Genomic DNA, 24,634 nt, shown 5'->3' with positions numbered 1-24,634 from the left:
GGCCTCCTGGCCTCCTTGAGGAGCCCCGCCCCGGTCCACAGCCTCCCCAGCACTCCCGTGACCATGCTCCCCCAGCCCAAGATCATCTGGATGAAGAACCAGGTAGACCTGCAGGGCAACCCCAAGTACCGCACCCTCTCGGAGCAAGGCGTCTGCACCCTGGAGATCCGGAAGCCCAGCCCCTTCGATTCCGGCGTCTACACCTGCAAGGCCATCAACGCTCTGGGGGAGGCGTCTGTGGACTGCCGGCTGGAGGTCAAAGGTGAAGTTTGAGGAGGGTCTCTCCTCCACGGGTGGGACAGCAAGGCCATCTCTCCTCTGTGCTGGACGAGGCTGAGTGCTGAACCTCAGGGCGAGTCAGAGGTGTAGAGGTCAAGGTCAGACGGCCAGAAGGACTTTCCACGTGGGAGGGTGGCCCGATGGGGCACGGGGTTTGCAGGGCCTGCCTGGGGTGGTCCTGTGGCTCTCCCGCCCCCTCAGCTCTCCCACCTCCCCCCCAGCTCTAACCTGTGGGCTCTCTCCCAGCCTCAGCCACACACTGAAGAGCCGCTGGAGGCAGCTGTGACGGGAGGGAGGTAAGCGGCTGGGCCCACTGCCCGCACTGCCTCTGGGCAGGGGCTGGACCGGGGCCGGGGCAAAAGGAGAGGGCAGCGGTGAGCTCCGGGTACAGACCTGCAGCCACACACAGCCACACACAGTCCCACGGGGGTCCCAGAGACACCGGAGCAGCGCGGCTGGCAGGGCTCTGTTTGCTCATCAGAAAAGTAGAGACAACCACCTGTGCCTGCCTGCCCTGCACAGGTCACTCTGAGGCTCTGGACAGTGAGGAGGGGGCAGAGCTCGGACCCAGGCATCGAGCCCGAGAGATGGAAGTCGGGGAGGGGACGGGCGCTGCCTTCCCGCCTCCGCCCGACACCTGGGGCTCGCCAAGCGTGCTCTCCGCCCGGGGCTGCGGACCTGAGGGCTCAGGGCCACCAGGCCCACCAGGACCAGAATCAGCTCCCCAGATGTCCCAGGCCCCCCGTCTCCATAGCGATGGCGGATGGCTCTGCTCCCAGCCCTGGCCTGGCTTCCTGGGCACAGGGCCCTGGGAGGCGGAGATGGGCAGGTCCTGCAGAGGGGCGGGGCAGTCAAATAAAACTGTGTGGTGTGACGTGCCTGGTCTCTGTGACAGTGCGCGCCTTCGGGACAGGCGTCCCCGCCCAGGACACCGCCAGGAGGAAGATGCCAGGGGGTTTTCAGGCGCTCGCTTTCACGTTCAGAACTTGCTGCCCCAGCGTGGTGACTGAGAACACGGACACGCCCGGCCCTGGAGCCTCGAGCTCCGAGGCCCCCTCCCCGCTCCCCCACCGCGGCTCCTTTCTGCCTGGGTTGTCCTCGCCCTCTGACCCAGCGGGGTGGGCAGCCAGCAGTGTGCGCTCCGCGAGGCTTCGTGGCCCTTTATTAGTCAGGTGCCTTCCCAGGGCACAAGGCACCACCGAGAAGGGACAGGGCCTGGAGTCGCTAGTGACACTCAGAGCCCGCCCCACCCCTCCCCACAGGGGGCAGACCCTCCCCCGCTGTCCCAAAGCCCCTGGAAACTGGGCTAAATGCCAGGGTACTGAGGACATTTAAATGCCAGGAAGACTTTCCAGCCCACGCTCTCAGGAGGGTGGTCTCTGCCTCGTTCCGGCCTGTCGCCTGTCATCCCAGGAGTGCCCACCGTCTGCCCGCTTTCTCTTGTCCACACCCCCTCCCCCAAGGCAGGCAGGATGCTCCCAACGGTTGGCATGTCTTCATCAGGCCAGAAACAGCTGACATGGTGTCACCTGGGAGACTCCAGGCCCTTCTGCGGGGCCTGGGGGAGCTGGCGGCCCAGGTGACAGGTAGCTGCACTCCAGGCTTCTCCTCGGGATGCTCAGTGCTGCCACCTGATGGCCCACACCTGCCACTGCATGTTGGCTCTGGGCCCAGCCCCACCAGAGTCCAAAGGAAAGGACTTCCGCACCCCCTTTCTGCTGCCCCCAAGTCTAGTCCTGGGCTCTCCAGGGCAACGAGAGCAGGAGCCTGGCACCCAGCATGGCCGGGCACTGGGTCCTGGGGAGTGGGGGCGAATCCCTTTGATTCGGCAGCTGCAGCCGCCTCTGCCTGCGGGAGAGAGAGCTCAAGGCAAAGGGCCCAGCCCCGCCCCTCCGCGCCATCCTGCTCCGCGCCAGCACCGGCCGGGCCAGCCGCGCCCTGCCCAAAAGGCCCCGCCTCTCCTCGTCTCCCCAGGCCCTGCCTGGCCAGAAGCTGAGGCCAGGCCAGTGGGGAGGTCAAGCCACAGTCCGACACATGGACCGCCCCCCAAGTCTCCTCCAGGGCCCAGGGGTGCAAGGCGCCCACACCCCACAGCCCGGCCGGGAAAGGCTCACGGAGACGAGTGGGACGGGGGAGGAGAGGACCGGCCCGAGATGCTCTGGACGAGGGCGGGCGGGGGCAGCGAAGTCTAGTCGTCCGGCCTCTCTTCCGGGGGGCCCTCCTCCGCTGGGGGTGCCAGCCGGCAGCGGAAGTGGTCGTTAAAAATCTTCAGGAAGGTGGCCCGGAACTTCTGGATGCGGAAGGCATAGACGATGGGGTTCATGGCGGAGTTGCCGTGCGTGAGGAAGATGGCGACGTAGGTGAGGGTGCTGGGCTTGCGGCAGGCGGGGCAGAACAGGGTGACGCAGTTGAGGATGTGCAGCGGCAGCCAGCTGAGGGCGAACAGCAGGAGCACCAGGGCCAGCGACTTGGCGATGCCCAGCTCCTTCCCGTAGTACTTGTGCGGGTCGCCCGAGGAGGCCGACGCCTTCTTGCTGAGCTGCTTGCGGATGAGGTAGAAGACCTCCAGGTAGACCAGGGCCATGAGCAGCAGCGGGGGCAGCACCCAGGCGAAGAAGTTGAAGTAGACCATGTACTCCATGCTGATCACCTTCTCGAACTCGCAGTGGATCACGGGCTCGCCCACGCTGCCGTTGGCCGCCCAGGCCCGCTCCACCTCACGCAGGTTGTTCCAGCCGAACATGGGCGTGAGGCCCACCACGAAGGACAGGGCCCAGCAGCCCGCGATGGCCGCCGCGGCCCTCCGGGGAGTCACCACCGTCTTGTACCTGGGGAGGAGGCAGAGTGTGAGGCTCGGCCCGGCCAGGGCGCCGTGAGTGGCTGGAGCGCCTCGTTTTCGGGATCTAAGATTCAGGCCAGAGGGTGCAAGGCGCTGGCTCTTTGCCCCTGCAGACAGTGGAGACCTAGTTAATGGCAAAGATCGCAGTGGAGGGCAAAGGGCACCCTTCAGGCGTTTTAATAAGATGACCAAGATGCAATTCGCTCACATGCACTTGGCACACCCCCACCAGGAGTGGCCTCGTGGGGCAGGAGGGCCCTGGCAGATGGAGGGACGTAGGTGCAGTGTGGTCAGTGACTGCCCAAGGCCACATGGAAGGTGGCGGGCTGTCCTGTGCCTCCTGACACGTCCGCCTGACCAGAGCAGCCCTGTGAGGGACGAACCGCTCCCCCGCGGGCACCTGACGTGACTGTCCGAAAACCCTCGCCAGCCCTTCCTTTGGCCGTTGCCTTCATCTCCCGCCTGCGCCTCCCTCCCCCCCTCTTCCGCTCGGCACAGGGCTCCCCGGAGCGGCCGATCTCGGGAGCCAGCTCTGCCCACCAAGCCAACTGGGAACTGTGCTCAGGAAAGAAAACGGACGTCCACCGAGCAGTCCGGGCTCCGAGGGCCTGGCCGCCACGCCAGGGGCACGGCGCAGGTGGGGCCTTCGCAAAGCGGACGCCGAGTCTCTCTGTGCCGGGAATGAGGGTGGAAACCGATCACACGGAAGTGAGGGAGTGAGTCAACAGGACAGCCTTAGGCCGTGACGTGCCCTGGGAAGGGACATAAGGGGTGATTAAGGGCCAAGGGCTACCCAGCTCTATACACGTCACGACACACACTGAACACGAAACGTTTGCGGGACACGAAAACTGACCAGACTGCCCACCCGCACTGAGGGCTGAGGGCTTCAATGCCCCCACTTCCCCTCAGCCCAGTCCAGCTAGCGGCCTGTGTGTCCTCTGCACACACACTGGCCTTGAAGCAAGTGTCACAGGCTGGGGCCGCCCGGCTCCACGCTGAGGAGCTGGCTCAGGTGGCAGCCCGCAGGCGCGAGGGGCAGCCTCCCTCCCGCTGTGTCCTGTGCCTGCAGGGCTGTGGCTCGCTCTCTCACAGCGAGGACGCCTGCGGGCCCCTCGTCCTGGACACCTCTCCACCATCAGTCACTGCCCCAGAAGGCGTCACGGGAACGGAAGGGGAATGAGCCGGCCCCGCCCCCCGCCCCATGTAGAAAGCGAGCACCAGATGAGACCTCGGGCACCTTGTCCCAACCTCCATATCTTCCCAGCAGGGTCACCGAGGGCCCTAGGAGAATCCGACACCCCCGCTCTTGTGTCCCCAAAGCCACCGAGTTTGCTGTGCCTCCTGAGGCTCTCTCAGCTGAGCCCTTGTTCTCTGCCTGTGACTGAGCCCAGGCCCCCTGTGGGTCCCCAGCATGATGGCTGGCTGGTGTGGCCCCAGAATCAGAGACTGAGGTGGGCCCCGGCCTGCAGCCCATGAGATCACCTTCCTCCGCGAAGCGAGACGGTGAGGCCCCCGTGGGAGGATAGGACCGGAGAAGACGGCTGTGGATCACCCTGTGAGCACCCATGTTCCCACTCCTGGGCCCCCACAGGCCCCAGCCCCCCCAAACAGCCACACCTGGAGCACCTCCCACATCTCGGGGCCCCCCTCAGGGTGCTCCCCACAGCCGTGTGGGGAGAAACTCTGAGCAAGAGTCCACAGGCAGGACCAAAGGGACCGTTTTGTCACCAGAGAAGCCAGCGGGAGGACATGGTGCCCGGGGCCAGGCTCAGCGGGAGCAGCTGCAGACGGGCAGGGCCTCTGTCTGCCACATTGCCGCTCACGTTCCTCCCTCAGGGACTCGCCCCATCCTGTATACGGAATCCCCACTTCACGGGTTATCAATTCGAGGCCCAGAAAGGGGCAGCGACTGGCCCGGGCCCCTCCCGGGCGACAGGCTCACTGGAGGCCATTCGAGGGCGGGCGGTCGGCGGACTGGGCACATCTGACTCACTTTGAAATGGGAACGTCTGGCCCTGTTCAGACAGAGCGGCACGAGAGAGGGGGGGTGTCCAGCCCGAGGATGGGGGTCCAGCCCAGGACCCACAGGGGGACTGGTGACCCACCGGGGAGGCGGACACTGGCAGTGTCGGGGGGAGGCAACCTCTGGCTTAGGGAGGTGCCCCCCCTGCCCACCCCCGCCGGCCCCGACTGCCTGGAGCCGGGCTCCTCCAGGGCCAGGTCCCAGCAGACCCTGCAGCCTGGGGTATCAGTTCTCATCTGTTTTTCTTGCTATTTTCTCCACGGTGGGAAAGGGCTGGACCCAGGACCTTGCCTGAGGTGGGGCAGGCTCTCTCAGGGAGGCCTGTCGCCCAGAGCCAGGGAGGGGCCCACCTCTCCCCACATGGGGGCAGGGGCCTGCGGTGTGCGTGAGCGGGGTGGGACAGACCCAGGTGGGATGCAGGCTTTCTCCCGCCCCCCCCACGCCCCCCACCCCCGCTCAGGGGAGCATGCGGTCTCCCACAGACAGCAGGAGGGGAGCAGCAGTTGGAAGCCTTGAAACCCCAAGTAGGCCCCGTCCACGGGACTCGTTCAAGATGTCATTGGAGGAACTGGCCGTACACCTGCAGAGTCTCGGCCACCGTGCGCAAAGCCCCACTGTCGGCTCGGCATTGCCCTCTGGGTGCGATTTTAAAAGCGGAGAACACTAACCCCATAGCTGGATCATCGGTCATCTGTGGATGAACAGGAAAAGGCCAGGGGTCTGGAGCGGCCAGGGCACAGACTCTGGGAGGCAGGGGACAGCTGGAGGGAGGGCTGGAGGGAGGGAGGGGCCGTCGCTGAGAGCCAGCGGGGCTGCGTGGGCGTGGCTGCTGCCAGGGCCGGTGGGCGTGGCCAAGTGCAGGTGGGAGGAGGCCGTCCAGAAGTCCAGCCTCTGCTCGGGCCTTGTAGAGGTGGGTTCTGGAGGCTGCTGGGCGTGGCGTTAAAGAATAACACCTAACTGATCAATAACTACAGCAACGACGATGCTAACGTGAAGCGACACTTATCGATGCTCTTCCTGTGCTGGGCACTGGCTTTACAGACACCGAGGCGCTAGGTGCTGTTATAATCGTCATTCTCATTTTCAAACTGCAGTAACTGAGACGCAAAGAGCTTGTGAAACACGTCCAAGGCCACCTGCGAGGGAGAGGCAGAGGTGGCGTTTCTGAGACTGAGGCCTGCCCAAGTCCAAAGTGTACGCTGGACCAGCTCTGCCCGTCTGGGCAGGTGCGGGCGGAGGCCCAGGGCAGAGGGACACGGGGCCCTCGCCTGCTCAGCACTTCCTGAGGCCGCGCTGTCCTCAGGGGCCGGCAGGCCTGCCTGGGAACGTGGAGGGCCCTCCCTGCACCACGGAACGCTGTCGAAGGGAACGGCCGTCAGGACCGATGAACAGATCACCCGGAACAGGAAAGACCCGGCGAGTGACTGAGTGTTGTGAGTGGGGTCTGGGTGCACGGAGCTGCTGGCTCGGCCTCTCTTGGAGGAGACGCTGAGCCGGGAGCAAACTGGTCACCAATAGCCTTCCAGGCAGAAACTGGGGAGCAGAGCCTTCATGGGGGTGTCAGAGATGTGCTCACAGAGAGTCACCTGGGGTTGGGGGGCATGGTAGAGGTTCTGGGGCTGATTCTCAGTGCAGGCGAAGCCGCTGCAAGCAAAGGAGTAATATGATCCGATTTGTTTTCGAAACGTGCACGCGGGCAGGGGCGGCAGGCGGTGTTCCTGGCTGCCAGATGTGTTTGGGAGCAGAGCCAGCGGGACCTGCTGCTGAGTCTGGGTGTCCAGGCGAGAGGTTTGAGATGGCCTCGGGTCATCTGAGGTGACCCGACCACTGAGCAGAGGGCAGTGCCATCCACTGAGCATCCCCACCCCTGGGTCCCCAGGGACCCCCTTACTCTGAACGCCCTCCTGCCCTCTGTGAGGTCCGACCCACATCTGGGCGCCTCCCGCCACCCCGCTCACCCTCTGAGTCTGGGAAAGTTCCCGCCTCATTCCGATGTCACCTCCTCGGAGACGAGTCCCTGCCACTCCACGAAGGCCACCCCAGCCCTCTGTAGCTGCCTGTTAGGTTTAATTTTCGTGAGAGCTCATCGTGCCCTGATTCTCTCTACACAGACACATTTGCTCTCTGTTTCTCCCCAGCAGGACGGAGCCTTTACCTGCGGGTTCATTTGCCACTGCACCCCCAAAACCCACCTAAGACAGTGCTCAGCAACTACTTGTTGAATAAGCGAATAAATACATGTAAAATAAATAAATCCATGCATCTATTTATCCAACTACTTATGATTTACTCAATGATAAATAAAATTTATTCGACGATAAATTAAGATGACTTATTCAATCAGCCAAGACTGAACGAGGCCCTACCACAGAGCACACGTCACAGCACTATGGACCGGGGCTACGTGGTGGGCCCACAGAAAGAGATCCGTTCAGGAAGGCAGAGCCGGGGCCCTGGACACAACCACGGCGCCTGGATGGGGAGCTGCGCAGAACGGGCTGCTGCGTCAGACAGCCGCCGGGCCCTGAGACATAAGGCTGCTCTGACGAGTGCCCCTCGTGAGGGGTCTGAGCAAGTGCCCCAGGCCACTGGTCAGCCCCGTGCTGCCCCGCATGATGTGAGACCAGGAGCGGCTCTGGCCAGACCCCACCTCCCCGGAGCCTCCCGGAGCCTCCCGCCTGCAGCCTGCAGAAGCTGCGTCTCCCTCTTGGCCTAACTCCCAGCAGGAGCCAGGAGCCCGAGCTCCCCACTGGGCTCTTGGCTTTCTGAATCGGATCCTGTCACGGTGAGATTGTGTCCAGCCAGAGACCAACTGTGCAGAGAGCCAGGCTCCCCCTGGACGCCAGCAGGGCGAGCTGGGGCGTGTCTGAGGACGTGAGCGGGCAGCCTCCTCGGACAGGAGAGGCTCGGTGGGCGATGAGTCGACCAGGGGCCGAGGCAGGAAAGGGCACTGGGCAGAGACGGGGGCGGTGGGCCTGGGGCCCCACAGCACCATCCTTGGCAGATGGAGCTGACCGGCAGAGGGGCCGAGCCACTGCTGAGTGGACGAGACCGGCCAGGCTGGCCCTGAGCCAGTCCACCCTCGGCTTCCCCTCCACGCGCCGCCTGGCTCTGCGTCACCAGGCACTGGACCCTGCAGGTGGCATTTCTCAGCCTCCTGGTCACCTGGGTCCACAGGGTCACTGCAGAGGGGAAGGAACTGGGACGCCTCACGGACACACGCTGGCGTCAGACAGCAGTTCCCCTGCGGTGCGGCTCGACCTCCCACCAAAAGGCGTCCGGGGCCCTGCAGCCCCCGAGCTCCAGGACCCGCACCCCCTGCTGCAGCCAGGCCCGAGGGGGGCTCCCGCTGTCGCTCCTGTCCGAGTCACCTTGCTGTCCCCCGTCTAGCCTCTCAGGGGCTTCGTCACCTGTCTGACCAAGTCCTGGCATTAAAGGCCTTCGGCGGTGCGCACCTAATCAATTCTGTGCTCCCGGGTGGACTGGAGGTCCAGGCATGATGCTGAGACAGGGAGCGTCCAGCACAGCCGCCACAGACAGCTCCCCACGGGGGTGGGAGAGCCCAGCAGCCTCTCAGTAAACCGTGCCGACTCAGGAGGAAGGAAAGTCTGCATGGTGGGTTGGGAAAGGCCAGGCCGTCCCTACCCCGTCACCTGCCCCGGTCACCTGCCCCTTGCACTGAGCCTGCAGGCCGGGCGGGGGCCAGAGGGGTCAGCACCCTCGCTGTCCCGCAGCTTGGATGGCACTGAGTCCTGCGGCTCCCTTCCCCGTCCTCCGCGGTCTGAGTAGCAGGGCTCGAAGCCTTGCCTCCTCCTTCCTGCCTCCTCCTTCCTTCCTCCCTTCTCGCTGAGACCTCAGCCACTTGTAACTGGAAGCTCAGATCCCAGACGGGGCAGCGAGGCTTTCAGACTATTAACCTACTTCCTGCGGGGAGAGGCTCCCTCCCCGAGGAGAGCAGGAAACCAGACAACCGAAGGCGCTGGGCGCCCGGGGCCAAGCGCGTGGAGCCCAGCACCCTTGGAAGCCCGGATGAAAGCCAGTGGGGCCAGGTGCCCGGGCCCCAACGATCCTGCTTCAGGCCCTGCGGCATCACCCACCATCCCAGAATCGGGGTCCCGTGTCCCCTGAAGGGGACCGTCTGACATCCCAGGGCCAGCCTGCTGAGCTGCAGGGGACAGAGGGACACTGAGCCCTTTGAAAGAGAAGTACATCGATGAGGTGACCAGTGTGACAGGCCTGTCGCTGAGGATGAGTAACGGCTCAGGCTGCAGGGAGAGACAGGCTAAGGGAGCTTCGCGCTGCAGAGCAGAGGGGACTCACACGCCTTCTCCGTGCTGTGTCCCCAGCTTGCACAGGGGCCTGTGGCGGTGCCGCATCGGGATAGGGTTCTCAGATGTGGGGGAGGCGCCTTTCAGTCCCTATCCCTTCCCCGGGTCCAGGCGCATGGGGACATCCCCACACACAGGACAGGAGGCCCGGGCACTGCTCTGAAACGCCCCTGCCTGGACTTCCAAGGCCGGGAGCAGCCCCTGCCTCCAGGGACCGGCGGTTCCCCCAGAGAGGGTGTCTGACCCGAGCGAGGGGCTCAGGAAGCCTTGCCGGACCTCGGCCGTCCTCACTCTGAAACTCAGCCTTGCAGCTGTAGGGCGAGGCCAGGGTGGGGAAAGACCAAGGCTGAGGGGCCCCTGACTTCCTGGGTGCGATGGGACTTGGTGGCCTGAGAGCGCCTGGCCAGCGAGGACTTCCTACGGTGCTCACGGCACCCACGGTGTGGAAAGGGGTAAAATCCCATTTCCAATGACGGGGAAGGGAGCCGACTGTGTCACTGGCCCGGCAGGCAGAGAGACCAGCGTGGCTGGCACGGGGGAGCAGAGCTGGCAAGGGCTCCGTCCTCACCGCACCTGCCTCGGCATCTCCCGGGTCGTGTTGGCATCAGGGCCTGGGCTCTGGTCCAGGCGCTGCCGGGGTGGGGGTGGGGGCGGGGAGCGAGTTGGCCTCGGTGAGACCCGTCCCCTGCAGGGCATCTGTGTCCTCATTGGCGGACAGGGGCCCAAACGTGTCCGCCACCCGTCTGGAGACCAGCCAGGCATCAGCAGCGGGAGGGAGAACCGTAGGGACGAGTCCAGGTTTGCTTGAGGCCCCAGGAGGACGGTCCGTCCGAGGATGGCGTGCCCGCGCCGTGTGCCACGGGGCCGGAGGCGGAGAACAACGGGGACAGAAGAGAAATGAGCTCTTGTTGAGTGAGACGTGCTGTGGGGTCAGATCTGGGTTCAAACTGTGGCTCCGCCAGTTAGCAGCCGGTGGCCTTCGATATGTAACAATTCCCTGTCCTCGGCCTTGTCCTCGGCCCGCTGGCATGAGACTTGCTTAGCAGGCACGCTGGCTTATCTGGGCCCTATGAACAGTGGCAACTGGTGCCTGTCACCACCCGCAGGACACCCTGGACCCTTCAAAAAGTACAGGCAAAGCAGGCTGCAGGGTCGAAGATTATCGAGAGCTGCCTGCTTCACGTCCGAAGGCTGGTCACGGGCTCCAGCAGCCGCCTGACCCAGTGTGGTACAGCGTAGTCTGAGTCCCTGGTCTGCGGGTCTGGGTGGAGCGGGTGGGTGGGGGCTCCCTGCTGGGCAGAGAAGCTCTTGGGACAAGTGGGAGGGGGACATGGGGATGCCTGGGCCCTTCCCCACACCCTCTGAGCACTTCCCGTCCTGAGGTGGGGAGGCGCCGGGCTTGCCCAGGTGGCTGCGGGTAGGGCAGGACCGGAGGCTGGTGCCCTCCAAAGCAGAGAGAGGCTCAACGCTGGGTGCCTGGCACAGAGCGGGCACCCAGTAGTGCTTGGAGACGGAGAGCAGGTGCACACGATGCCCAGTTAGAACCAGAGGGGGCAGAAGGGGCGGGCGCTGGGGAAGAGGCAGAAGAAACTGTGTGAAAGAGAACAGTTGCAAACGTGGGCAACACTGTTTCAGCGATGTCAAGGGCGCCTCCAACGTGAGCAAAGCAGGAGGAGGCCGAGGCTTCCGGCCCCTTCCCATTGCCGTAGCCCCCCCTCCCCGCCGCAGTGCAGAAGATCCTGCCGCCCTCCCCCCAGATAAGGGGCCTCTGCGGAAACCCAGGACCTACTCCCAGGTCCTGCCTCAGCCGCCCAGCCCGACACATGAAGCCGCTTAACTGGCGGTTCTAGCAGGAGCCTAAGCGCAGTCCCTGTGGCCAGCCCCGGCCCCTCAGTGCTGGCCGAGCTGGGGTGCGCGAGGCCCGTGCTCTGCGGGGAGCTGACTCTGAGGCCGGATCAGCAAACCCGTTCTCATCACTCCTCCCTCCTCAGCCATCTGCGCGACCCTGGCTGAGGCGACCGCAGTTATGCTGGGGGGTGGAGCTTATTAAATCAAACCCTTTTTTTCTATCTACTATTCTCCAAAACTTCAAAACGCAGTGCTCAGAGCTGGGAAAGGCTGGCAGGACGTGCTCTGCGGCCTCCGCGGGGGGACGCCGCCATGCCTCCCTCCTTCACTGCCGTTGACACCCACATTCTGGGCCACTTGGAAGGTCCAACTCAAGTGGCCCCAGCTTCCAAGCCCCACGAAAGCCTGACCCCTCCAGTTCCTCCCCTAACCTCTGCCCGGCACGAGGCCGAGGGTGGGATCAGACACGAGCTGCCGGGTAGCGAATCACACCTCGTCTATGAAGTGGAGCCAACTCTGCCGCCCCCTCTTGCTGTCCCCATCGTCACCAGGGGCACTCAGCTTCCCAGCAGGAAGGCAGCACCTCCCAGAACAGGACACTGGGCGACTTACCCAAGGTCGCACAGCTGGCGGCAGCCTCCACAGGCCCTGCCACGTGTCCTGGGCATGGATTCCCACGAAGCCATGAGGAGCTTGAGGATGGGCCAGTCTTACAGTCCCCAGCGTCCGGCCGCAGCCGAGCTTCTCAAGGCCATGGCACCAGAATCTGTCCCAAGAGCAGCTCTGCCCACCGCGTTTGGGGAGGCTGATGTAGGAGCTCAGGAAAGGAAAAGCCTCGTCTCACATCGTGTAGGAGACAGCAACACAAATCCCACCAGGTCGGAGGCGAATCCACCGTGTGGCCTGTTTGTCCTCACGGAGAGCCACGCCCTCTGTTCGTGGGCCGGAGAGGGGACCAGGACAGTGCAGCAAGAGGCTCCCACCTCAGCGGCCCGGCTGCTGCCAGACCAAGGTCCTTCTTGGGGCAATGCCAGCTCGTGAGTGACGAGAGAGGATTTTGATGTCTCTAGGAAGGTGACAGGAGGGTCCACAGCTGGGCAGTGTTTGCGCCGAGGCTGGGCCCGACTCCACCACGCACCTCCGCGGCCTCTGGGGTCTCTCCTGCTGCCACAGCACCAGCGACACCCCCAAGCTGGCTCCCCGCACTGTGAGTGCGGCAGCGTGCAGGGGAGCTGGGCCCCGAGAGCAGGCGGGCTGGGCGGATCTGCGCTCGGCAGCACCCCGCTCCCCGCTGTCCCCGCTCAGCCCGGCCTGAGCCGACTTCTCTCGTTATCTGCAAACCCTGTGTCCTGTCTGCGGTGCAACCTGCACATAGGGACAGCGGCCGAGGGAGCGCGCGATTCGCAAAGAGCATCCACTTAGGTGTCTGGCAGGCGGGTCTCAGGTCCCGCTGTTGCCACTTGTTAGCTGGGTAACAATTCTCGAGCTGCTTTACCTCCCTGGTTCTCAACGTCTTTATTGGAAAAACAGCATCGCTACCAGCCTTGCAGGACTAAGGTCAGATATGCCACCAAGGAGGCAGCCAGCGGCTCGCAGGGCCCGCTCCTTCCAGGCTGCATCTCCGTCCCCAACCCTCTCAGGCCGGGCAGCCCCCTGGCTCACGCAGGGTGGCAGAGAACAGGGTGGAGACACACCCTCACCTGTGCAGAGGGCTGCAGCCACTTCCCCACTTTGCCACAGGGCTTGCGGCTCTGCCCAGTGAGAACCCGCAAGCCTCACTGGCAGTGGGCATGTCAGACAGACCGACACTCTGCAGCACCCCCGCCCCTGCCACACTTCCCCCCGTGTGTGCTCCCTCCCCTCCCCGTCACTTCAACACACACAGGAAAGGGGATGAGGGGCCCAAGTGCCGCCGATTGATGCTCCCCACAGGAGCCTCTGCGATTCCTCAGGAGAGGCCTTCCTCAGGAGAGGCCGATGTTTCCACTTCACGAGTGTGGACACCGAGGCTCAGCGGCCAGCGTGCAGCCTGACACCCAGACTCCGGACGCTGTGCCTTCAGCATCCTCAGCACTCACAGGGCCCTGCGGTGACCCCGAGGACTTGGGCGGGGACCGTGAGGCCCCTCCCAGTGAGCGGGGTGGGCGGCTCATCCCACAGTGACAGCAGCACCGCCCACCCCACCCCCGCCAGCGCCAGGCTCCGGGCCCCGCCCCACGTCTCCGTCTGTGCTGGGCAGACACGGGGTCGCCTCTCCCGGAGCCCAGACTGAGCTCAGGCTCGTGCCACCTCCCGACAGGACAAGGGGCGGCCATGGAGGTGGGAAGGGACATGCAGTCCTGTGCAGACCCCCTGGGCCGCAGCGCCGCCTGCCACCGGGAAGCCAGGAGGACCTCTCCCTCCCAGCACCCCCTGGCTGCCAGCTCCGGCCCCGCCAACCCCAGGCGCCGACACCTCTAGTGACCCAAACGCTCTTGTTGGTGGGTCACCTCTGTTCTGCTGGCTGCCGCTGCCCACCAACCTCGCCAAGGCAGCCACAGCCCCGGCGGGTGGGACGGAGGAGGAACACGTGGGCTCCAGCGTGGGCAGTGGCCACTGCCCAGCTGTCCTCGCCTGCTGGCGCCTCCGTCCACCTCCTGGGTCTAGGCCTCACTCGCACACACAGCCGGCACCCGCCCCTCCTGCCGCCTCGGCCCAGGCGGCCGCTGGGCACTGATCCGACCTGCAGCAGAGGCCAGGTCGGGGGCTGGGAACCTGAACATCACGGCCACCTGCAGCCACCTGCAGCCCGAACCAACAGCAGCACCCTGCAGACGACCTCAGAGCGACCTCTGTGGGGACTGGAACGGGGCTCGTTCTGCAGGTGCGGAAGGCGAGGCCACTCGAGAGCGCAGCGGCCCCGAGGTCACTCCGCAGAAGCGCAGGGCCACGGCCAAGGCTGGAACCGGTTCGTTCCGCCTGACCTTGCCGGTGGCACTCAGCGGCTGCGTGGCTGTCGGCAAGCTGTTTGACCTCTCTGAGCCACAGCTTCCTCAGAAAATGTGGGAAATAGGGATATAGGATGCTATTAATATAACATACTACTGGTGCCTCTGCAAAGTTATGCAGGATTTAAGTGAGAGACTCCACGTGAAGTGCCGAGCAAAGGGCCCGGCAGGCGCCAGGCGCTCAGGAGTCACATGCCGTATCTACCACCATCTCAGTGACACGTGGGGCCAGTCTTTGGACCCCAAATACTGGTGGGAACTGTGCTGGGCATGGTGGAGACGGGCAGAGATGGACAGGCTTGGGCCCCGCCACGAGCTGCTGTCAGGCCAGGGAGGGAGATCCGCTCGTTGCAATTCGACGGGGGCTGCGTGGGGAGCTGTGGGAGCACGAGGGCAAAACAAGGAAGGCTTCCTGGAGGAGGCGTCACCCAAGCTGAGTATTAAAGAATGAGTAGGAATCAGACAGACAAAGAAAGGAAACAGCCGCGTGCGTGTGCGAGACAGAGACGTGGTCTTAGGTACCAAACCCTCTTCTCTCGTCCTCCTCAACTCCGAGGCCTGGACAGGTTTGGGAGACACGGCCGCAAGGCAGGGAACCTGAGCTGTGAGCCGGTAGGAGAAGGTGTGGGCTGAGCGTCACAGGCTAGGGTGACCTGGGCCCCGTGCACCCGGGTGCAGCCTCCTGCTGCGTGGCAGCTGGTGAGCTATCAGCCTCGCCCACTAGACCGTGGCTCTGGAGGACAGGACTGCTTGGCTTACGCGTGTAAACCGTGTTCCCACGTCAAGGAGGGTTAGCGGTGGCAGCTGGGCCGCAAACAGGACAGGGAGGAGCTTGTCTGGGCCTTGGGCAGGGCGGGGGTGAGCAAGCAGTGTTGAAGGAAAGGTCTGACACCCAGGAGAGTATTTTCTGATTTGCGAAAATAAAAATAAAGAGCTATAACCCCTCCGCGCACCAACGCACAGTGCACCTGTGTAAACGCACACGCGCACCAGGAGCCTGAGCATCCAGGGCCTCCCACACTCAGGCCTCGGCCTAGGCCAGGCTCTGAATGGTGTCTGTGTCCCTCCAGTCCTCGCTGGGCCATTGTCATTAGGGCCCACAGCCTTGGGGGTGGGGGCGTTGTGTTTACGCTGCAGAGGACAGGCCACTGCTACAGTGTGTCCGCTGGGCACAGCGCGTCCCCAAGCTCGCCGAATGCTTTCTTCCCCAGAGACAACTGTGGAGTTGCCGGCACTAGGGAGCCCTCTCCCTGGCTCCCACTCACCGGCCGCCAGCGGCTGCCCTGGGCTCGGGAGGGGCCAGTCACACCCTCCCCTCAGAAACAGGGACCGAAGGAGCCCAGCTGGGGTCCCCCTGACTTGCCAGGTCAGCCTGGGTGAGGCGCTTCAGCCCCACGCCCCAGCCCCTGCCTCTGGTCTCTTGGGACTGTTTCAGTGAACCTGCCCTTCACTGGTACCCACCTTGGCGCTCCGACCAATGGCTCCCCAGCTGGCCACCCGGTCTCCAGGGAGGGTTTTCCTCCCCCGCAGCCTCTGATTCAGCCCAGCATGGGTCAAGGACTGGGCTACCAGGAGCAAGACAGAAGAGAGAACCACACCTGCCCTCACCGCACCTGCAGCTCACCCTGAGCGGACCTGAGCCCAGTGGGGCTACAGAGGCCACGTGACGTCAAGTGTCAACAAAAACCAAGCTCTGGAAGGTTACCAGCAGTAGCAGCCCCGTGGGCTGAGTGCCACCTGTCTGCCTCCTGACACACCTTGGAGGGTAATACCAAGGAGCAAGCTCTGCAGGAGAGGCTTAGGGAGCGCTCCAAGGTGACGCGGCTCCCCGGCCTGAACCATGTGCCTGGGGAGCCGGCTGGACCTTCCTTCCCCAGAGTGTCTGGGCAGAGGGAGAGGGGCCTCCTTGGAGTGGGGACCACTGGAGCACCCAGGGCCAAGGGCTCTTTCAAACAGAGCGCCCCTCCCTGCCCCAGAGAGCCACCGCCTGGCGAGTTCCCAAGCAGGCTGGGTGGGCATGCCCCACTCAGGACCCTGGGCTCCCCCGGCTGGGAGTGGGAGCGCGCAGCTGCTGGACACAGGCTGCACGGTGAGAGCCGCAGGGCCTGGCCGCCCTGCCTGTGCCAGCCCCGCCAATGGCACTGCAGAACCTCTGGCGCACGAGGTCTAGCGGACTGCCTCGGAGCAGGAGAGCTGAAGGGGCCATGCGCACTGGCTCTGCCCATCGGGTCTGGGCTGCAGCTCGGTAAGCTGGTGGGGTGCCCCTGCCCTCAGCTGCACTAGCTGACAGCAGGCCACTCAGGGCCCTGGAGAGGCTGTGTGAGGGGAACACCTGACCACTGTGCAGGGTGACACCACCCACAGTGCCAGATCAGCAGTGGGGACCAGCGACGGGGGCGGGAAATGAGGCTGTGGGTACGCAGATGTCCGGGGACAGCACCTGCCTCAGGGGGCCCTAGTCACCCCAGAACCCCGGAACGGAGCCTGGCAGGAAGAACGCTCAGCCCTGCAGGACGCTTCAGAAGCTTTAGGGGGCTCAAAGCCACGTGTCCTCAATGCTTTGGCCTCCCGAGGGGCAGGTGGAAACGTGAGGCGGAGGCACCTGGGAGCCCACAGGACGGTGCAGGGGCCTCCACTGAAGTCTTGCCGTGTCCTGACCACGTGTCTGGACGGAAGCAGGGAAGGCGGGGAGGGGGAGGGACCCCCTGCACTCCGCCCATCGCATCACCTCCAGGCTTGCACCTGCCTCTCCCTCGCCTCCCCCATCCCCTCCTCGCCCGCCCGCCTCCAGCAACAACACCACCGCCCACCCCGTGGCTTGGGCCGTGAACCCCGGGAGTCACACGTGATTCCTTCCCCCGCTTTGCGCTTCCAGGTCCAAAAGCAGCTGGTTCTCACCCTAACAGGCTGCTCTCCGTCTGTTCTCTCCGCCCCCACCTGGGCCACGCCTCCTAGCCGCCGCCCACCCTCCACCCGGCAGGCAGCTGACCCGCTCACCTCCTGGGGTGAGGACGCTGATTTTTTCCAAGTGTGAAACTGCCTTTGCACACGTGGAATAAACCTTATTTGGCTGTCACATATTATCCCTTTTATATGTCACTGGAATTGATTGACTAATATTTTACTAAGGACTTATGACCTTCTAAATATGTAATTTGGATTATGTCATTCCCTGCTTAAAGCACTCAGGCTCCACAGTGCAATTAGAACAGGCCAGACTCTTGACCATGAACCACACGCCCGCCCGGCCCTTCCTAGTCCTCGGCCCGTGGGTCTCCGGACACTGACAGAGTTTGGAGAAAACCAGCGAAGTCTTTTCCAGCCGTGATGTGGCTGTCTGTTGGCTGACCTGTGTGCGGGCTCACTCCCAGCGAGTCTCTAAGGCCCACAAAGGAGGGAGCCAGGCCGCCCAGCCCTCCGAAGGCCCGACCTCTCCGCCTCCTCAGGGCCTGCGGCCGCACAGCCAGCCCACGGGCGGCAAGCACGGCGCCGCGCCGCACCTCACTTCAGATCGGCCACCACGCACTTCAGGTGCGCCCGGCTGCTGCCCCCGGTCACACCAGACTTCCCGAGCCCAGTCGCCACGGTGCTCAGAAAACGGCTCCACATTGGCCACGCTCTCCATGGCCGTCCCCCACATGCGCCTCCGCCCTCTCAGCTGATGACCGGCTTCCCACTTCACCGAGAAAGCTCAGAAGAGGGCCCCAGCCACATGCGGGGCCTCCTGCTGGGCTGAGGTCCATGCTCCCCCACGGCCACCCCGTCTGCGTGCTCCTGGGTCCCAGCCCCGCTTCCCGAGCGAGGACAGCACGCTGTGGCCGGTCCCCACCCGGCCTCCGTGGCCGGTCTCAGCCAGGCAGACGGCCCTCCCGCCGGAGCAAACGGCACACGGCCGACGCCCAGGTCCCAGCGTCCGGGCAGCTGGGGCACCCTTTGCTCTCTTTGCAACAAGTTCCTCCAAAGAGCCACCCTGCCAGCCCCCCGAGCCCCATGCTCCGCACTCCCGCCCGCGGGCCGCTCCCACCAAACCACGGGGCTCCGTCCCCCTCACGGACCCAGCGGCAGCATTTGGGCCGGCAGAGTCCCCGCACCTGGTCGGAGGGCTGCCCGGGTTCTTGCATCTTTACCACTTCCTGCATTTCTCAAAATCATAACAATAAACATGGATTTATGTTTTTATGCTCAGAAAGAACGGTCACATGTCGGGGCACAGCCTCTGGGGCTCCATGGCCCTCGGGCAGGGGCAGCTTGGCCATTATCCGCTTCCGAGCAGCTCACGCTTGGGCAGGTGGTGTCGTGGGAGCCACTGCAACGCCGGCTGACAGAAGCCTGCAGCCTTGGGACTCATCCGAGCCGCTGTCAACTAACGTCCACGACGCCTTGCCCAGCACGACCCGCCTGATGCGTCCCGAATTCAAACACAGAAACTGCCCTTTTCATCACTAAGCAACTTCCCCCATCGCACCCGTCTGAGCGGACCACTGGCGTCCGGCCCCTTTGGCAGGCTGTGTCCCCGGGGGACAGGGGTGGCTCACGGCTGCTCCAGGCTTTCCAGAGTCAGGAAACAAGGAGGAACGGGCTCCTGGCTGAGTGACCCTGGACTCTGGGATCTGGGCCTGTCCCCTCTCTTGCAGGAGCGAGGAGCTGAACACTGGCCCCCTGTGTCTCAGACACTCCAGCCTGACGAATGTCCTTCCACAGAGGAGCCGGAGCCCACCTCTCCTGAAAGCAGAGACCAGACTACGGAGCCATCGTCCAGGAACCTGAGGCCACAGATGGTCACGCTGGGTACAGCACGGGGGGCCCTTCAGTGTCCAGAAAAGCCACGAGCAGTAGGGGGAGAGCTCAGCTGACACGCCCCGAGCCCCCAGACCTTTCCCGCCATCCCACACCCCGCAGCTGAGCTTCCCTGGTCAGCAGCCCAGCCGGGCAGGCCTCCAGCCATGGACAGAGGCAAGGCGGCCAGGGGCCTCACTGTCCACTGGAGTGAAGGTGAGGAGGGAGGGCGAGTGGGGCTGAGCGGAATGCAGAGGACACTGCCTAGGATGGGAGGGGACCCTGCTGGCCGCCTGAGGACACCCTGAGTAAGCCCTGCAGCTTCCCCGGGGCTGGCTCAAGATGCGCGTGGGCTACGGTCAAAGGCGCCTAGCGGACAGGCCTGGATTTGAAGCTGTCTCCGCTCCCGGCAAGACCTTTGTCTGCAGAGATCACTGAGGACCTGTTTCTCTACAGAAGTGTCCAAAGAACACAGGTGACGAGAACCTGCACCAGAGAGAGGCTACGGGCATGAGCTGACACAGAAAGCCCTGTGCATGCTCGTGCCATAGAGGCCAGAAGCCCCAGCGCTGCCCTCCCCGGCGCAGCACAGGCCCCGCAGGAGCGGTGGCAGGGACCTCCCCGCGGACAGGGAGGCTCAGTGGGGCCGAACACCGGCCACCCACAGCCCAGGTCTCACAGCTGGACCATGACAGAGCAGGTCTGACTGGCGAACGCCCACCCCTGCCTCCCCCGCCCACACCCATCTGGCCTCAGGCAGCACCGCGTGTGTCCCTCCCACCTGAGGGCCAGCTGTGGGCACAGCCGGCCCCTGGACTGGGCGCCGAGCTGCCACCGGGAAAACCGGGGGTGAGGGTGGTGGCAGGAGCTGAGGGGACCAGGTATGGCCACAGCCTGTGAAGGTGCTATGCAAACAACACGCAAAATACATGTAAATGCCCACACGTCTTTGATGAATCAACAATTTGAGCTTCCTTTTTTTGGTAACTAGATCACACCACATAATGTGAACCTTTTCTCTCTCTTGCTTTCTGCCAAGTGGAATGAAATAAAATTTGTGGTCAACGGAGCAAAGCGTGCCTCACTCGGTGAAGTGCCCGGCCGATTTCATCCCCCAGACGCCCCGACCTCACTTGTGCCCAGGGCCACATCTACCTGTGCCAGGCTCATCAGGGCAAGCCACCTGGGGACTCCCGGCCAAGAGCTGTTCTCCCAGACGCAGTGGCTGCATGGCCAGTGGCCCAGAGGGGAGCAGCCCATGCCGTGCGCCCTGTGGAGGGACCTGGACAGTGATGGGCCAGCCCTCGGGCCCCTGGCTTTGAGACAAAGCTTCCTCCCTGAGAGCCACCCCAGGCGCTGCTGGGGGCAGCTCTGAGCTGCTGGGGCAGCTGTGGTTAGGACTGCACAGCAGAACGCGGGGAAGGCCTGGCCCACAGCTGGAAGGAGTGGGCGACACGGGGAGGCTCAGCCACACCCTGGGACTCACCCAGCGCCACCCCCATTGGCCGAATGTCCACTGTGTGCCCGACACTGCGCTAGGTGCCAGGCCTTCTGCAGAAACAGGAACAGCATGCAGCTGCCACCGATCCACCCAAGAGAAAAGGTGCGTACAGATGTAAGTTCCCAGCCCCCCAGAGACGTGGGGGGCTGTGCAGAGCCCACCAGGTCAGCCCCACTTTGGGCCACTTTGGGTAAACAAGGATGAAAAGACGGACAAGCCTGCTGTGTTTCTTCAGTCATCTCTGGAAGAGGGGACCATCATTCGCGTCCCCTTTCAGAGAGGAGGACACTGAAGCTTAAGAGGTTAATAAGTGACTTTCCCAAGGTCAGCTAGAAACTCAGCAAAGACCCGAGCCCAGGCCTGTGTCCCCAGCCTTCTGCACGCCCGGCCCGGCCCGGCCCGGCCCCCAGAAGAAGGCTCCGCGAGGCTGGGCCTCTGCAGCTCCTGCCGGTACAGCCCCCACCGCCCCCGCAGGGCAAGTAGGGCCCAGTCCACGGCCCAGTCCACGGCCCGTAAACCCCGTCGCACCAGGACCAGGCCTTGGGCCCACCACGGCCCCCTCTCGGCAGACAGAATTTCTCAACAGCCCCCCACACCCCTGTGCGTTTCCTCGCATGGCGGCACTGCCGTGTGGCCAGGCCAGGCTCCCGCCGTGCTACTAATGGTGGGACCGGCTTCACCTGCCCCACGCCCTGGGACCGCGGAGGCACGGAGGCCTGCAACACGGGGCGCCCGGGCCCCTGGCCTGCCCTCCCTGCCTCCCTTTTCCCCAGAGCAGCCTTCACCCCAGGTGGCCAGGAAACCTGGAGGCTGTGAGGGAGGCGGACAGGGCACAGAGAGGTGGTGGGACTGGGGGCGCGGGGCTCTGCTCCCTGCGTGGGGGGCTGCGTCTCAGGGCGCCCTTTGCCAGCCTCTGCGCCACCTCCTTGGCGGGGTCACAGTGAGAAGAGGGGAAAGTGGGGCAGGAAACAGGCTTCGAAAGTTGCACAAATGCAGCGCGACCGGGAGAAGCGTGGGCGTCCGGCCTGCTCGGGCGAGCCGCCAAGCGAGGCCACAGGTCCCAGATGTGCACTCCAGCCCTCCGGAGATGGCAGAGCTGCCCGGTGGAGAGGGAGTCTGCTGGCAACAAGACTTACGGGGCAGGGGGTGGGGAGCAGCCTCCCGCGAGTGTCCCAGCACGGCTGGCCCTGGCCCTGGCCCTGGCCCAGGCATTCACTGGCACTCTGTGGCCCAGGCAGTGCCTGGCGACGAGACTGTGACCTGCAGTCCTGGGCAAAGGGCCCCACGTGGACTAGACGACGGTGAGCATTGCGCCGTCAGGCCCCCCAGCCCAGTGCTCCCTGGGCTCAGCATGAGGCCCCGGCTGTGACCGGCGCAGACGTGCATGGCTTTGAGAGAAGTCGCCCGCACTTGCCCCTCCCGCTGCAGCAGAGGTCCCAGAAGTGGGAGCTGGGCAGAGGGCATCAGACTGCTCGGCTTCCACAGGACAGCCCTAGAGGGAGGAGCCCCTGGCGCAGAGACAGGGGACAGCGGGACGCTGCCCAGTCTGCCTGCAGGGGCGGCAGTCCCCGTGCCGGCTGCCTCGGCACGACCCCTCCGGCCCCTCCGGCCCCTCCGGCCCCTCCGGCCCCTCCGGCCCCGCAGTCGGCTCTGCCTCCTCCACCCCCTGGGGTTGCTGGGGCTCAGGTCGTCCCCACCCACCATTCACCGTGACTGTCTTGGCAGCCCCTCTGGACCCCCGCCCCGGGCTGCGCAGCCGGCTGTGTCAGGAGGAGCAGCGCAGCTCCGGGGCCAGGCTCACAGCCCTCCGGCCGCCCAGCACCCCGCTGCTTCGCCTCTCGGCTGACACCATGGCCCAGAGGCCAGCTGCCTCCCTGCAGTCCTGTGCTCTGCCGCCGTCCTCTCTCGCTGGCCCTCACGGCCACCTCGCAGGGGGCCGGGCCAGCACTTTCAGCCGCCCTGGACTCACCGGAGCGGGATCTTGACACGGAGGTAGCGGTCCACGGCGATGGCCAGCAGGGCCAGGATGGAGCTCTGGGTGAGGATGAGGACGGGGCAGGCCACCATGAGGCAGGTGTGGAAGTAGGTCTGGGGCCCGATGTTGATGAGGATGGCGAGCGGGATGACGAGGGCGCCCACGGCCACATCGGCCACTGCCAGCGACACAATGAAGCAGAAGGTGGCGTCCCGCAGAGCCGGGTTCACCTTCACGGCCCAGATCACCAGCACGTTTCCAGGCACGGAGACCAGGGCGATGAGCACCTCGATGCCGATGTAGGCGGCCTGGAAGGCCGTGACGGTCGGCGGCATGGCAGGCCACGGACGGGCATCAGCAGACAGGCGCCGGGGGACAGGGGCCAGGCACCTGCGGTCACAGAAGCAGGGTGGGAGGCCTGCCCGCAGCTCCGGGCTGGGGCTCCCCTTTGGAGGTGTGCCCAGCTGGCTCGCCTGTGCCTGCCCAGGCCGCCAGGCACCCTGGCCCTTTCTCTGCCTGATCTCCGTCCCTTCCCCTTATGTCCCCAGAGCTTCCACTCAGCAACTTAAAATAGCAGTGCTCACTCCTCCGCTGGCTGTTTTATCAGGTGTCGGTCGGCTCCCAGCCACCCCTCCACCCCCCCACCCCCCCACCGGGATCCCCACGCCTGTCTCTGCCCACCCATGCCCACTCAGCAGGGTGCAAGGAGCTCACCATCCTGCCTGCTGGCTGCCAGGGCCTCCCAGAGGCCGAGCGCAAAGTTGGGGGCACCCGGGGCTGCCGGGACTTGCGGGGCGCGCTGAGCAGGGCTGGGCTGGGGCGCGCGGCAGCTCGGTCCTCGGGCTCCCGCGGCCTGGCAGGCATCACATGGTGCGCAGAGGCTCGGGGCGCTTTTAAAGCGGCAGCGCCGCTGCGCGGCACCTGGGACGCGCCAGCGACAGCGGGTGGGGACCGAGCGCGCGCAGGCGGTGCTGTGGGCGCCGCCCCCCCCCGCCCGCCCGGCCCCCGGCAGCGCCCGGCGCTCCAGCCCTGCCAGGGACTCTCGCCCACCCCCGCCCCAGAAGGGGCTTTTCTAGTCGCCTTTTTCAATCCGCTCCTGCAGCCCTAGAGGGGAGCCCCGGGGCGGGTGGGAACGCAGACCTACCCAAGGTCGCCAACGCTGGCGGAGCTCGCGGCCGCCTGCGCCGTTCCCTCCCAGCGCGACGCTTGCGCAGCCGCCAGCTCGGGGTGCCCCGAGAACCCCGGCCAGCCTGCCAGGTCGGGGATGCGCCTGGCGGGGCTGCCCCGGGCCGGCGCTGAGTGACAGCCCGCCCCGCACAGCGGGCGCCTCCCTCCGCGCCCTCTGCCTTCCCCCCCTCCCCGCTCCGCTAACAAAGGAAGTGATTCTGGGTGAGAAAAGCTGGGGAACGGTGAGCTGTTCGTGGGGTCTGCTGGGTGAGCCGGGTCTCGGAGGTGAGCAGAGGCGCCGCCTCCCCGTGTCCACGCCCCTCCTCCTCATGTAGCGAGCTCGGGAGGCGACCCCTCCAGCGGCTACGCACAGAGTCTCCCGCCCGGGGATCCAGATCCCCCCCGGACTCCCCGCGCCCCACCCCTCCTCCTGAACCCTGCTCTCCCAGCGGAAGGCGCGGGCGACTCTGAGGAGCCAGCACCCTCCTGCACGCTGCTGGGCAGCTGGGCCCAAGCCCTTTCACCCCGGCCTGAACGGCCACCCGCCCGGTCCCTTAGCAGCGCCCACTTCACCCATGCGGCCAGGCCCAGGGAAGCGACCTGGCTTCCCAGAGCATCTCCGTCAGTGTCGCCCCCTTTGGTGCCTCTCTGTCCCCCTCTCCCCGCCAGCACAGGACCTGAGCCGAAGCCACAGGCCATCCGTCCAGTCCAGGCCCCTGCGGAAGGTGCGGAAGCCCAGCCAGGGCAGGTCGCAGGGCAGGTCTCCGTGGCCCCTGCCCCGGGCTCCCCCTGTGCCCGGCCCCCACTTCCCCTCAGCTGCCTTCCTGCAGGTCCAGGTTAGGAACCCCTGCCCCACGTGCTAAGAAAGGGGCCACCCCTCACACAAAGGAGGTGCCTGGCGAGATCCC

General features: G+C 65.2%; 2 protein-coding genes across 3 annotated transcripts in view; one reads left to right on the top strand and one right to left on the bottom strand.

Moving 5' to 3' along the window:
- Nucleotides 1-1,012, top strand: part of MYBPH (myosin binding protein H) — a gene marked incomplete at its 5' end in the record, with an annotated part of 3,745 nt that extends 2,733 nt beyond the window's left edge. Inside the window, 3 exons of the mRNA XM_039883650.1 lie at nt 76-262; nt 526-575; nt 802-1,012. Of these exons, the coding sequence (XP_039739584.1) occupies nt 76-262; nt 526-542 (204 nt within the window). The remainder of the gene's footprint in view (nt 1-75; nt 263-525; nt 576-801) is intronic.
- Nucleotides 1,013-1,148: 136 nt separating this feature from the next.
- ADORA1 (adenosine A1 receptor) lies at nt 1,149-23,881 on the bottom strand. Of its 2 annotated transcripts, none has more exons than XM_039883625.1 (3): nt 23,704-23,881; nt 22,554-22,949; nt 1,149-3,107 (listed from the first exon to the last, which is right to left on the bottom strand). In XM_039883625.1, exons 2-3 carry the CDS (start codon nt 22,892-22,894, stop codon nt 2,468-2,470), a joined length of 981 nt encoding a protein of 326 aa, XP_039739559.1. In that variant the 5' UTR covers nt 22,895-22,949; nt 23,704-23,881; the 3' UTR covers nt 1,149-2,467. The 2 variants fall into 2 exon arrangements, with proteins under 2 accessions (XP_039739559.1, XP_039739558.1); XM_039883624.1 differs by lacking the exon at nt 23,704-23,881 and adding an exon at nt 23,274-23,455.
- Between the last annotated feature and the right edge of the window lie 753 nt (nt 23,882-24,634).

Source organism: Pteropus medius, unplaced genomic scaffold, assembly GCF_902729225.1.
Source record: "Pteropus medius unplaced genomic scaffold, Ma_sr-lr_union100, whole genome shotgun sequence".
Lineage (NCBI taxonomy): Eukaryota > Metazoa > Chordata > Mammalia > Chiroptera > Pteropodidae > Pteropus > Pteropus medius.
The sequence above is the reverse complement of the archived record's forward strand: the minus strand, read 5'-3'. Positions and strand labels throughout refer to the sequence as shown.

What these genes read in the sequence shown, in the direction of transcription:
- ADORA1 (XM_039883625.1), bottom strand. Translation starts at nt 22,894, where the DNA reads ATGCCGCCGACCGTCACGGCCTTCCAGGCCGCCTACATCGGCATCGAG. An exon ending in CGTGTCAAGATCCCGCTCCG is followed by an intron (nt 3,108 to 22,553) that starts GTGAGTCCAGGG and finishes CCTCCTCCCCAG; the next exon opens with GTACAAGACGGTGGTGACTC.